At 41.6% G+C, this 12,918-nt stretch overlaps 1 protein-coding gene across 4 annotated transcripts in view; it reads left to right on the top strand.

The window, feature by feature from the left end:
- LMBRD1 (LMBR1 domain containing 1) overlaps nucleotides 1–12,918 on the top strand; it is a 240,092-nt gene that overhangs the window by 59,868 nt on the left and 167,306 nt on the right. For all 4 annotated transcript variants that reach the window (XM_030555680.1, XM_030555679.1, XM_030555677.1 and 1 more), the window contains exon 6: nucleotides 4,422–4,510. In XM_030555680.1, coding sequence (XP_030411540.1) covers nucleotides 4,422–4,510 — 89 coding nt within the window. The remainder of the gene's footprint in view (nucleotides 1–4,421; nucleotides 4,511–12,918) is intronic.

Genomic DNA, 12,918 nt, shown 5'->3' with positions numbered 1-12,918 from the left:
GACTCTCAGGTGGAAAGCATGGGTTTTCTCATGACTGGCAGCCTCTGTCCTGCTCCTCCCCCTTTTATAGCTTTGGCACAAGGTGGGAGTCTTTTTTTCTCTCTGGGCCCCTACCACTCTTCTAAAAGTAAAAGTACCAGATTTAAGATGCATTTCATTATCGGGTGACATGGTCACATGTCATTGTAAGACCCCTAGTCTCCAGTCCTTGTGAACTGGCCCACACATACACAGGAAGGCTTTCAAGTAACTAAGGCCATTTACAACTAATTGTTTCTGGAGTGCCCTTAATGGCCTTAACTTAATATGTTTACATCAGTGATACAGGTTTTTTATTCTCCTAACTCTAGATATAGAAATAATACATGCAAACAAATAGGATGAACACACTTAGATTATAAGCTTTCTAATGACATTAAACAAGGGATATTTAGCATAAAGCATATTCCAGTTATGTCATATTCATAAGCATTTTTCCATAAAGTATATGAAGTGCAACATCACACTGTGAACCACCACAGTCTAAGCATATTGTTGATCATATTAGCCTTTTGGCCACAGTGTCCTATTGGAGGCTTCAACCACTTATTCTCCACGACTCCTAAATCTGTAAGTCTCTGCTTCCATAATCCCCATCTAGTAAGTGTGGCCAACTTTCCTAGTCTTTGGGTATATATGTTTACATTTAGCCATATTAAAATGAATATTGTATGCACCCTGTATATGAAGCAACCCAGATGACTTTGAATCTGTATTCTGTCCTCTTATTTCCTACTCCCCCAATTTTTGTGCTCTTCAAACTTGTTTTGATTTTTGTTTTCTTCCAGGTCATTTATAAAAATGTTCAATAAAATAGGACCAAGAACCAATCCCTTATGAGACATTATTTAGAAACATATCCACTGTATAGTTATGTTCTGAGACCTATCCATTAGCTAGTTTTAATTGCTATATGCTATGTTAATTTTAGAAAATTCTAGTCTTTAATCAAAATGTTGTATGGTGCCAAATCAGACATCTGAAAGATGAATTTAGGCTTGTCATCTAGCCCTCCTTTCATTCCAGGACCAACACAGAGCACCTCCAGTGCCATAAGGAATGAAGTCCCTCATGCAGATCTGTGAACTTCAATCTTTCTGCTTTGCCTGAGCCACCAGCTTCTTTGCATGAGATCTTGCAAGAACCTCTCCAGTTACTGCTGTGGTGTTACAACAAGCTTTTCTAAAGGGCATCTTAGAAGCTTCAGGACAAATTATGCCTACACTGACATAAGGCATATCTTCAACCTTGGCACTGACACCATGCCAGCGTTGGCATCCTTAACCAGCCCATGTCTCAGCCTGTGCTTACAGAGACACTGGCTCTCCTGTCATCTCTTCCTAACCATCCTATAGAGCAGCCTGACAAGGGTAACTGGAAAGATAGACACCCTGGAAAACCCATAAGTCTTCCTGGAGACCATCCGAGCTGCTGTCTTGCCAGAGGACCAGATTGGGCCTTCTTCAGTGTCTGAGTACACAGTTTCAAGAGCTCTTAGAGAGGACGACGAACGCTAGATGTTGACACAGTTGGAAGACTCCAGGCCAGGGATCACTCTGTTTTCATATCCTATAGTCACATCCAACATAGGAGCTAGCTCTCCTTCATGGCTCTGTTTTTTTCAAACTGCTAGGGACGGTCTGTCTCTAGATGTATAGATAGGATGAACCCACTAGCAGCTAAGGGCCACTAGTTTTTAACACCACATCCTGTAGCCAACATTATAGGTCTCTTCACAAAAATGAGAGGGAATAGTTGCCATCTGTCGTCCTCCGCATCATGGACAGGGAGGAATGGAAGTTGGACATAATTGGAAGAAGAGCATAATCATTTGACTGTTAGCATCAGGATACCCAATTACATGGCTCTAATATCCTACTGCAGTCATGCCTTTTGGGATGCCATCTCATGCCATGGATTCCATTCTAGAAAAGTAAAAGGAAGCAACAAAGACCATAGTGATGAGGGTCATATCCAGGCCAAGCATTTGCTAAGAGCTGCCCATGATTCTTCTGACTCAAGTGACCTAATTATGGCCACAGAGGGAGAGGGCTTACCAAGATATTTTTATGTAGACTTTTCTGGCTTTACATCAGAATCACAGGACAAGACTGAAGATGTTCCTTTTGAGAACATTAGCCTCTTGAGTGTGAGAGCAGTAAAGGCATCAAGGCCTGGATCTTAGGATCTGACACACATCTCATCCACATATCCCTCTGCTTCTGACATCAGAGGCAAACACACTCAACACCAGGAGTTCCAACCTCAGAAGTGATAGCAGCATCTTAAGTCTGCTGCTGGAGAAAGACCCCAACAACATAAGAGCAAGATTCCTTGATGCTGCATGTCAGTCCTCTACACCTGCTTGCTAGCAGGGTCTTATTGAGTCTCATGTCCTTACCTATCTTGGAGTGGAATTGCACAATTCTTCCACTATTGGATTGGTATCTGATTACAATGCTCTGTCAACTGCTTATCACCATGCAGATCTGAAAGAAACCTGTGTCCAATGATCTACAGTGACAACCTTTTTGCAACAAGTATGTCTATTAGCAAATGGAGCAAAGCATCAAAGAAAATAGGCAATGTGCATATTTAGACTCATTTAATCTTGCACTTCACTACAAACTAATATAGATGGGCTTCCCTCATGAGCTACTGGAATAGAACATACCCAACTTAGATTCTTTTGGTAAACCCTGGAGCTCTGGGGCCCCAGCCTGGTCTCCATTTTACTTCCAGAATGCACCTCCTAGTCAGTTTTTTTTTTTTTTTTTTTTTTTTTTTTTTTTTTTTCCCTCTCGGACTCCCTTTTTTCAAAGCCCCACTCTTCTGGTGTGCCTGAGCTTGACTACCAAATTGCCTTTATTACAAAGCCTAACTGAAGTTTTTCCTTTGCCTCAAACTGTTGTTCTTCCTCATCCCCTCCCTAATTGACTAGCCAGTCTGAGAGCAACCCTGTGAAGGTTGCTCTGACTTTCTGTCACTAGTTTTGTGCCTGGGGTAATGTGCTGAAACTGTCTGCTTTCTCTAACATTGTTTATATCATCTCAGAAATCTGTACATAAAACAAACCTTGGAGTACAGATCTATAATCACCACTGAGCATCCCCCACAATTGCCAAAATGGCTTTTAGCTTTTAGGACAGCTCCCAAAATCACACTTAGTAGTTTGTCCCAAAAATATCTGGGCTTATTCCAGCTATAAGCAAATTCCTTTTGGTTTAACCATATTTTTTAAAACTGAATTAGTTAACTACAGGTAATCTCAGGTTGTATTTTTCTTGGCCCCAGGAACGGATACAGTTAATTTAGGATGAACTTGCAAAAGAGTGCCTTTTTATTTACTTTTCTCAGAATTATGTTCCTCTTTGTACCCATTTTTGCAGTAACTCTATTCCAGGTTATTGCATAGTAAACAGTTGCACTCCAGAACAATCAGTGTAATAGTATTAGTGTCTAGATGGTTGGAGTGGAGAAGAATATTTGCTGCGTACTTTATTTAAAAAAAAATTAGTAGCTCAAAACTTTCCACACACTTTATTGGGTTTATTTTTTTAGGTGAGGAAATGATCTCTCTTCAGCGTTGCTGCGAATGCACAGCATGTGTTGAGAACAATAATGGAAGTTGGAATCTCAGTATGCTTGAATTTCTTATGAGACCTCATGGTGTCAGAAAACAGATGTTCTCGGACCATGGGGTCAGCGTAAATGATATATTATGAGACTTTATAACTGCAAGAATAAAATGGAAACAGATGGCCTTTTTAGAAAAACTAGTTTATTTCAAACATGTTGATTGACAGTATTTGTGCAAATTAGTGTATTGGATATTCAAATTGGGCCAAAATGTATTATGAAGATAAGTATTTTAGCTTAACAAGCATTTTCTACAGCAATATAAAAAAGTGCAAGTTAATGCCATCCAACGCTAAATGGATAACTGAAATGCTTAGTCCCACTCTCAACTGTGCATTTGGCCAGTGCTGCTGCATCTGATAACATGCCCTCTACTATTTTTTGTGTATGAATAACCCAGAGCTGTACACTGGAAAATAAACTACCTCTTTAGAATAGCTATCTTAACTGAAGAGAGCACTATTATACTCGTTATAACTTGCAGGCAGAGTATTTGCAACATTGGAAACTGATTTTATACAAAAGCATAGCTAGTATGAAGGGATATAAACTAAAACAAAAAATTGGTCTGTGTGTATATATAATTCAGCTTGATGTAGGAGACTCCCCCCCCCCCCCCCCTTCAGGGGGTAGATTGATTTCCCCTTACGATATTTCTTTTAAGTGGTAGTCTACTGTAGTTCTGAAGTTTTAATGACTATTACAAATTTTAAAAAGTGTTAACTTTCTTTTCCTTGTTATAGTGCCTTTGTTCCGTTGGATGTTCCCCAGAAGAGAAATTCCACTGAGTGGGAGAAAGTGAAATTCCTGTTTGAGGAACTTGGAAGTAGTCGTAAGTTCTTTCAGGAATTGTATGTTTGAACTTGGCATTAAACAGTTAATTATACTTATTACCTTAATAGTGCAAAGTTGCGTCTGAATAAGACAAATAGTGTATGCTTCCTCGTAAGGAATAGAATTTGTTGGATTCAGTTATTAATTGAAAGGTAAAATGTTTTTAATATAAGAATTGCCGTACTGGATCAGACTGGTGGTCCAGCTAGTCCTGTGTTGTCTCCATCAGTGACCAGCACCAGATGCCTCAGAGGAAGTTGCAAAACACTTGCTCCCATAAGGATGTTATCCTAATCCTTAATAGTTAGAGCCCAGCTTAAACCCTGACTAGTGAGGCTTTTTACCCTTTCCTAAAACTATTTTTACCATTAACTGTTATCTCTCTAGACATCCTTGTTACCATGTAAAGGTCCCATCTTTTCTTTGGATCTTACTAAGAGAAAACTATAGGTGTTAAAACATACAGGGAATGTATATAGTCTTAACATTGTACCGAATTATAACCAAATATTTGAAAAATCTTCCCCTATTGGATGTAAAATAGGAGTTCTTTGTATCTTTTGCAGTATATGACATCACATACATGTTTTGCAGAATAGGGAGGCGATATTCCTTTCAGTGCTCTAGGTATGTGATGTCAGCGTTGCACATCAAGTTTGGTGGATGGGGACAAGTTCAACTAGCTTACCTCAAATACAAGTGTAGAGGCTGCTTGAGTTGCCTCCCCTCCAATGGAGAATGCAGTCAAGAGATGTTGAGGAGGAGGATCAGGGGTTTGTATAAGGAGTGGGAGAGACTGTCGACTTTGGACAGTCTTCCCTTACATTTTTAGAAGTTTAATAATTGTGATGGATACCCTAAGACCAATGAAGTTCAGTACAACTGGTAATGACCTGAATACCAAAGATGAATAATTAATAAAAATGACAACAGATTACAGTTCGTATCTTTTTAATACTATAGTGATGGGCTATATAGGAAAAACTTAAAATTTGAATAGGGTTGAAGGTCTCTAAAGTGTATTTTAACACAGGTAAAAAGTCAGCATAGTTGTGGTGCTTACTGGAGGTGAAAAAAATTAGACTACTCATAAAATTCTGATTTGTTAAATACATCAAACATTTTCTTAAGTTATTTGGAGAAGACAGTGAAGACTTCTGGGCGTTACTAAGCCATAGTCAAAGGATGTTGGGATATATTCAAAACAGAATAATTCTGAGAAAAATACATAAACTGATATGACCGAGGCACTAAGTGTCTTTTTTGCCAGTGTGGATTTGCAAGTTTTTACCACCATAAAATGTGCATATTAAGACTAAGTTCCTGGATACTGTTCCTTTGTCTGAATTTTTTTAGATAATTGCAAAATTCCTATTGTTACTTCAGTGGGGCCAGGATTTTGCCCATTATGTCTATGGGCAAACTGAATTAGACTATGATGTCCTTTTATATACTTCTCCCTATGAAAGTATAAAAGAATGCATCTGGGGAAGATATTGGGTATGCTTTGTAACGTCTAGAATTTTAAAACTACGCTAACAAGCTTTACATATAAAATAGAACATTGCTTTTGACTTGACCAGGTTATAGTGAAGAGTATACAAGAAGCGTGGGACAAAGGCCAGTTTGGGGATTTCTTTAGCTTGTAAAGAAGAGGAAATGGATATCTGAAACTACAAAAATTTTTGTATTAAAGCCCAGTCACAAACTTCTAGTCATCCTGCTCTTCTGTAATAGAAAATCAGTGGGACGTGCTGCCATTGAGACATGCAATGATGGAAGTCAATTTCTTTAATTTGCGTATACATTTCACTTTCAGAATCAATCAGGAGTTGGAGAATTAGATGTATGAACAAATACTTCTAATGTAAGAAGTTACACTTAGTAACTTATCTTGCTTTTTAGTATATAAACTGAAAGCCGATTGGCAGTGGCATATAGTTCTTTATTACAAAATTGACTACAGGCGTTGTATGGAGATAGATTACTAATTCAGATGGATAAGTGGTCTCTTGTAGTGTGACTTTGGGTCTAATTTTTTTCTACAACAATTAAGTGTTATGAATCTTGCATATAACTCGGTCCAGTGTACACTGCAGCTGTGAGTCTGTCACTTTCTTACCTGGTGGTTTGAATACTTTGGGTCATCTAATACCATAGGGTCTTTGATAACTGAATGAGTAGCAGACTGGACTAGCCTGTCAGTCATACAAATAGTAAATAAAAGGGCTGCTTGTGGTTTTTGTTTATAACTGAGTAACTAAATACTTCAGTCTTGAGCTTTCTGAGAATTTTGTAAGGTGGTGGTGGAAAAAATTCAATATTTGGAACAAGATCAAACTACTTATTACCAACAATCTTATCTGATTACTGTCCTAACTGTTGAAACACTTTGGAGGTAAAAAAATCGACATGTCCAGGATTTATATGTAATCATAGGAAACTAAACAGAAGACTTAACATTCTATATTTTAGTGCTTGCTCCCCAGTCAGTACTGAATTTCAGTCCCTGTGCTCCATACTTTTCATGCTTTAGTTTAAAAAAACAAAACAAAAAAAGAACAAGAATCTTTTTATCATATCTTCATCCTCTTTGGTCTTTTTGGTCACCACATTACCATCCCTTGACTTGCTGCACTGACCCTGCCTTTCCACCATATCAAGCTGGTCTTTTGCTTTGCTTTTAAAGGCCATTCACAACTTTTCCTCTCCCAGATTATCTTTTGTTGTTGATAGATAGGACTCTTCATTATCATTTTATTTAACTTTTCCCGGGAAGTTGAGAGTTTATTACCACAACAAAAAGAGGTGAAAATCAGTGCAAAAAACTACTAGAATTTTTCTGGGTGACTATCTGGGTTGTGTGTTTGTTTGTTTTTTTGTTTGGTGGACGGGAAGGTGAGGGGGAAAAGTAGATTAATGCTTTGAATTTTGTTCATCAATGTTTGCTGCAGAACTAAAACAGAACTCAAAACACAGTGCCACCTCTGAGTTTAAGAAAAATATATCTCTAATCCCCAAATAAAACTTTTCATTGGACTAATCAGTTGACTGTTGTAAATATTTATAGGCTAATAGTGCTAAAGTTACATTTAATAACTGGGCCACACCATTTGCAGTGCATACACTCAACTTCATCCTTTTCTCCTGTTTTTGTTTTTAAAATTTTTTTGAATACTTCCTTGTGTTCTGAAATGGATTCTGATACAGATTTTCATTTTCTTTACTATTTTAGTATCAAATCTTTAATCCATTATCTGCCAGCAGTTTGAAATGTGTACATGGTGGGCATGAGATCCATCAGTACATCAGATGCGCACACACTTCAGAGCTTGTGTTGTGTACCTGTTTGTCTGTCTTCTAGACTAATACAAAGCCTTATTTCAACAGACAGCTTTGCATATACACACAGACTAATATATTGTAATATGTCATGCCATATATTGTCTTATTAGGAAAATACAATACAGGTTTTTTATGTATTTGATACAAAAGCAGGGTGAAAATCGGACAAAACTGTAATACTTTTGGTAAAATCCAGGATTTTTTTGGTAAAAATCAGTTTAAACTGAAAACTAAGGGGCTTACTGATAGACCACTTCTACTGTGCCAGTGATGCTAGCATCAATATCTTCTTGTCTGCTTCTCCAATAAGCATCTTTAAACTTTCTTCTGTTGCCTCTTACACATGAACTTCTTGAGCTAGTCCGTAAGTCACAATGAACGCCCCCGCCCCTCCCCAAGATCCACTTCTACCTTGCTTCCTAGAAGACATTGCCAGCTAGGAATATTGGTTGTGTTGAAACATGCTTGTTTCACATTTTACCTGTCTCCTCTTCCCCCACTTGTGCTATTCTTTATAAAGCAAATGTGTGCTCTGCCTACCATGATAGGGTCCCTGTATCTTAACCAGGGCCTCTAGCTACTTCAATAATAACTGAAATGGTTTAGGCAGAGGATCTTTGGAAATTGACTTGGAACTATCAACTTATGCTCTTTACCCTGTGTGAGCACACCTCTATTACTGTTTGCTTAAATATTGTTTTAGGCTCACTTACCTACATAGGGTGACTGGATATCCCAATTTTATATTGATAGTCCTGGTTTTTGGGTCTTTTTCATATATAGGCTCCTATTACCCTCCCACCCCCCTCCTGATTTTTCACACTTGCTGTCTGTCACCCTATACTTACATATTGTCTCATTTGTATTGTAACCTTTTGAGGACAAAAGAGTGCTTAATCTTCTCCATTCCAAGCTCTCTTTCCATCATTATGGATATGGCTTGTAACTTCAGTATCATCTTAGATTCCGCATTCTCTAGATACTCACATCCAGGTCATGTCTAAATCTTACCAATTCTTCCAGCATAACATCTCTAAGATGTGCCTCTTCTCTCAATCCATGCAGCTAAAACCTGACATCTTCTCTTGACTTCTGCAGCGTATTCACTGGCCTTAATAAATGCAGTCTTGACTTCTATCTAATCAAAACACTGCTGTAAAGATAATTTTCCTAGTTTGTTTCTTCAACCATGTTAATCAATCTCTCTTTCCCCGCTCCTCCCCCCGCACCCACATCCATCTACTGGCTTCTTCTCTGAAACTTCAACCATATGCTGTTTGTCTGTTTTCAAGGCCCTTCATGGTCTATTTCCATGATACTTATCAACTCTTAAATACTGTGGATATGACAACTCCTGTATCTGCTGTGCCACAGATGCCAGCATTCATCACCCATTTGTTACGCTTTGAAACAGCACCTTGATGCTTGTGCCCTTGCTGCCTCTCTCACATGGGTAGATTTCCCCATAAACATCCACAAAACCACTTCACTGTCATCATTTATATCCCTCCTTAAATTGCTGCTTTTGTTATGCTTTTGAAACACTTAAGCAGTGGTCTTAGAACACTAGTTGTCTGTCATGCGGACAATATATTGTCTCATGGGTTTTCCTTTACTTGCTTGTCTCTATAACCACCTAATGTCCTGTCTGACACTTGAGATAAGATCTTTGGAGCAGGGACTGTCTCTTTTTTTGTATATTTGAACAGTGCCAAGCATAATGGGTTCTGGGGCAAGTAAGGGCTAGAGTTGTGCAAATGTTTTTATAATAATCAAGGAGAAACTGAGCAGCCATATCTGCAATCTATACTGTCATATATCTGGCAGAATATGACTGAGGTTATAAAATGTTTAATAGCCTGCATGGTGGTTTGAAACCAAGGATGTAGCTTCAGATGGATGGAAAACTAGTAAAAACAGTTTCAGATTACACACTGATTCCATAGACAAGTGTCATGGGTTTGACAATATTTGTCATAACTTAAAGCATCTGTACTCTGACTGCAGAACTAGTTTAGCTCAATATAAACTTTTGGAGAAAGGGATGTTGGAAAAAAAAATCTCCTGGCCTGGGGTTTATTCAGTAAATGAGTACTCTGAAAGGGATGTTGTCAACTTAAAAATAGTGCTTTCTGAAAATGTTGTGCCTACTATTGCTCTAAGTAATATCTAATATTAAACTGAAATTAGTGAAAATCTTTCCGGTTTACTTTTTCTGCTGTACAATCCAGTTTTCCTTAGAGTGCTTTCTCATGTCCATTCAACTTAGGTGTGTGTGCTCACCACATGCACTGGTGCCGGAATCTTTTCCCCTCAGCAATATCTGTAGGGAACCGGCTCCGGTGCCTCCTGGAGAGGCACGCATGTGCCACGGTATATAGGGCGCTGCCGGCTCCACCCAACCCTCACTTCCTTCTTGCCACCAGTGACCATGCTAGAACTGTTGCTGCTTCAGCTGGCACTATTGCTTGCTTGTTCATACGAAGTTGTTAATTCTTGTATGATAGTGTATGTACTTTTCTGTTAGTGTTAGTAAATTCCTTAGCTATAATTAGACTTTGTAGGTTCTAAACGGGACTTTGCCTCGGGATGGGCATGTCCTGGTCCCCAGGCTTTAAGCCCTGTGACTGCTGCAAGAAGCCCATTCCCATTAGTGATCCACACAGCTTGGGTGAAGGGCACGTTTAGTGAAAGATGCAAAATTTGCAAGTCCTTCAAGCCAAGGACTAAGAAGGAGCACTATATTTGCTTAAGAGTGATCCTTATTGAGTTGGCCCTCACCCCGGCTCCAGAGCAATGCTCCGACTGAGCACCGAGTACTGTGACCTTGGTACGCAGCACCCCACTGGCTGGCCACAGTCCCCATCCGTGGCTCCAACCAAGAAGACTGCATGGGCTCAGTCTCCAGTTTCCCGCAAGGGAAAATGTAATACTGGATGGGAGCCAGATCCCAGGCTGTGTAACTCTTCACTCCCATCGAGATCTCTGGCCCAAGCTCCAGTTGAGCGGGGTAACCTAGCCTGATGCCTGCCAGCCACCCCAGATAGTGGCAGGGGCCTCTGCCAGCTCCAGGTACTGTCCACACTAGAGGCTGTGCAGGTGGTACTGGAGATCATATTCCTCCCAGTGCCGCTCACACTATCTCCTGCAGTTCCCCGATGACAGGGTAAACCCACATTCAGACCACTATGGTCCCCGTCTCAGTGGCAACATTCCCTGTTGTGGGGGATGTCCCACCATTTCTTGCTCTCCCATAGCTACCACGCCTCTGACTGTGAAAGGCAAATGCAGCACAGCTTCATTCGGTTCCCAGACATTGGGCACTGGCAGAGAGGCTTTAGGTACAGCTAGCCGGCGACCAGGCCCAAACCTCTGGAAGCACATGCTGCCCCTCCTCCCCTCCCCTCCCCAGCCAGGAGATACTAGGTGCTGGGACCAGTACTCCAAGACCACAGTACCGCTTCGGGGACCCGTCAGGCAATTGACACTACCATTCTTCTCCCAGTCCTGCTCCTCATCCTGGTACCATTCGTCAAGCACGAGACATAGATTGCCGGCTCCAGGCTGTCACAGATCTGTTGAGCACCACCGGTCCCCAAGACCCCATTTCAGATCAGACTCCAGGCGGCGTGACTGGCATTGGTCAGGGCAGAGCTACTGTTCCACTGTGTCCTGGTTGCATGGGAGTGACTGCTTAGGATCCAGCCCTGGTTCAGAGCAGGGTTCCCTAATGGTGGGACAAGTTCCAGTACCAGCTACATTGTCTGCACCTAAACCGACCACATTGCTTTTGGTACAGTGGCTGGTGCCATGATCCACCATGGAACTGGTGAGGGAGGGGGTTCACCCAGGTCTTCCCCCTTGGTGCCCAGAGCCTCAGAGACCGACGGCCTCTCTGTCCCACCATCCTCTGGTGCACGAAACCTCAGGCGCAAGGACCCTACAGGCCTAACAGGGAATAGGGGAGCAAGCCACTGGGCCACCAATGGTTGTGGACTGGCATTCTCCTTGTCACCAGATGAGGCTATAACGGGGCCCCCCTCCCCCGGTTCCTCTGGATGATGCTAAAGTGCCCCAGGAACTACTGAAGAGGATCACTGCCAACCTAGGCCTTCAGGTGGAGGAGTTAAAGGAGCCTTCGGATTCTCCTTCGATGTCCTCTGCTCCACAACACTGGCCCGGGTGACTTTGCTCCTTCATGAGGGGGTCTAAAAGATCATTTAATACCCTGTGGCAAACTCCCTCCTCTTCCCTCCATCCCAAAGATGGCTGAGCACAAGTACTTTGCCATCCAAAAGCCACGAGTACCTGTACACCCACCCTGGTCCCAACTTCTGGTGGTAGAGCAGTTAACCACAGAGAGCAGTAAGGTCAACCCAGAACTACCCCTAAGAATAAAGGACTCCAAGAGACTAGCCTTGTTTGGGCGTAAGGTTTATTTGTCCTCTAGTCTCCAGTTGAGGGTGGCCAACCATCAGACCCTCCTGGGATGCTGTAACTTTGAGGAGTTCTGGGCAATCATGGAGGGCATGACTGTGGCCACAGTGACACTCCAGGCAGTGTTGGATGCTGCAGACATCCCCACCCAAACCCTGAGCTCAGCTGTTGCTATGTGCTGGGCATCTGAGCTGTTCTTCTCTGGCTTGTCCACGGAGGCTCAGCAGTCGATGTAAGACCTTACCTTTGATGGGCAAGCCCTGTTTGTGGAACAGATGGACAATAAACTCCATGCCTCAAGAACTCCCGCACAACTCTTAAAATGTTGGGCATGTATGTTCCCGGCCCTCCCTGCAATCGGTTCAAGCCACAGCTGTCTCAGGGCCAGGGGAGTCACCCTCGCCAGGAGCCTCCCCATAAGAAATCCGTAGGCTATACGCGGTGTCCTAGCCACCAACCTTCGCAGGCTTCTCAATTGAGTTCGGCCCGCAAAGTAGGTGGGCAAGCACTCACTTTCAGGATGTGCCCCAGGGCAACCTACTGGACTGTTCTAGGATCCTTCCTCTCCTATTTTTGCCAACCGCCTTTCTCCTTTCCTTCCTGCATGGGCATCTATAACATTGG

Source organism: Gopherus evgoodei, chromosome 3 (assembly GCF_007399415.2).
Source record: "Gopherus evgoodei ecotype Sinaloan lineage chromosome 3, rGopEvg1_v1.p, whole genome shotgun sequence".
Classification (NCBI taxonomy): domain Eukaryota; kingdom Metazoa; phylum Chordata; order Testudines; family Testudinidae; genus Gopherus; species Gopherus evgoodei.
The sequence above is the reverse complement of the archived record's forward strand: the minus strand, read 5'-3'. Positions and strand labels throughout refer to the sequence as shown.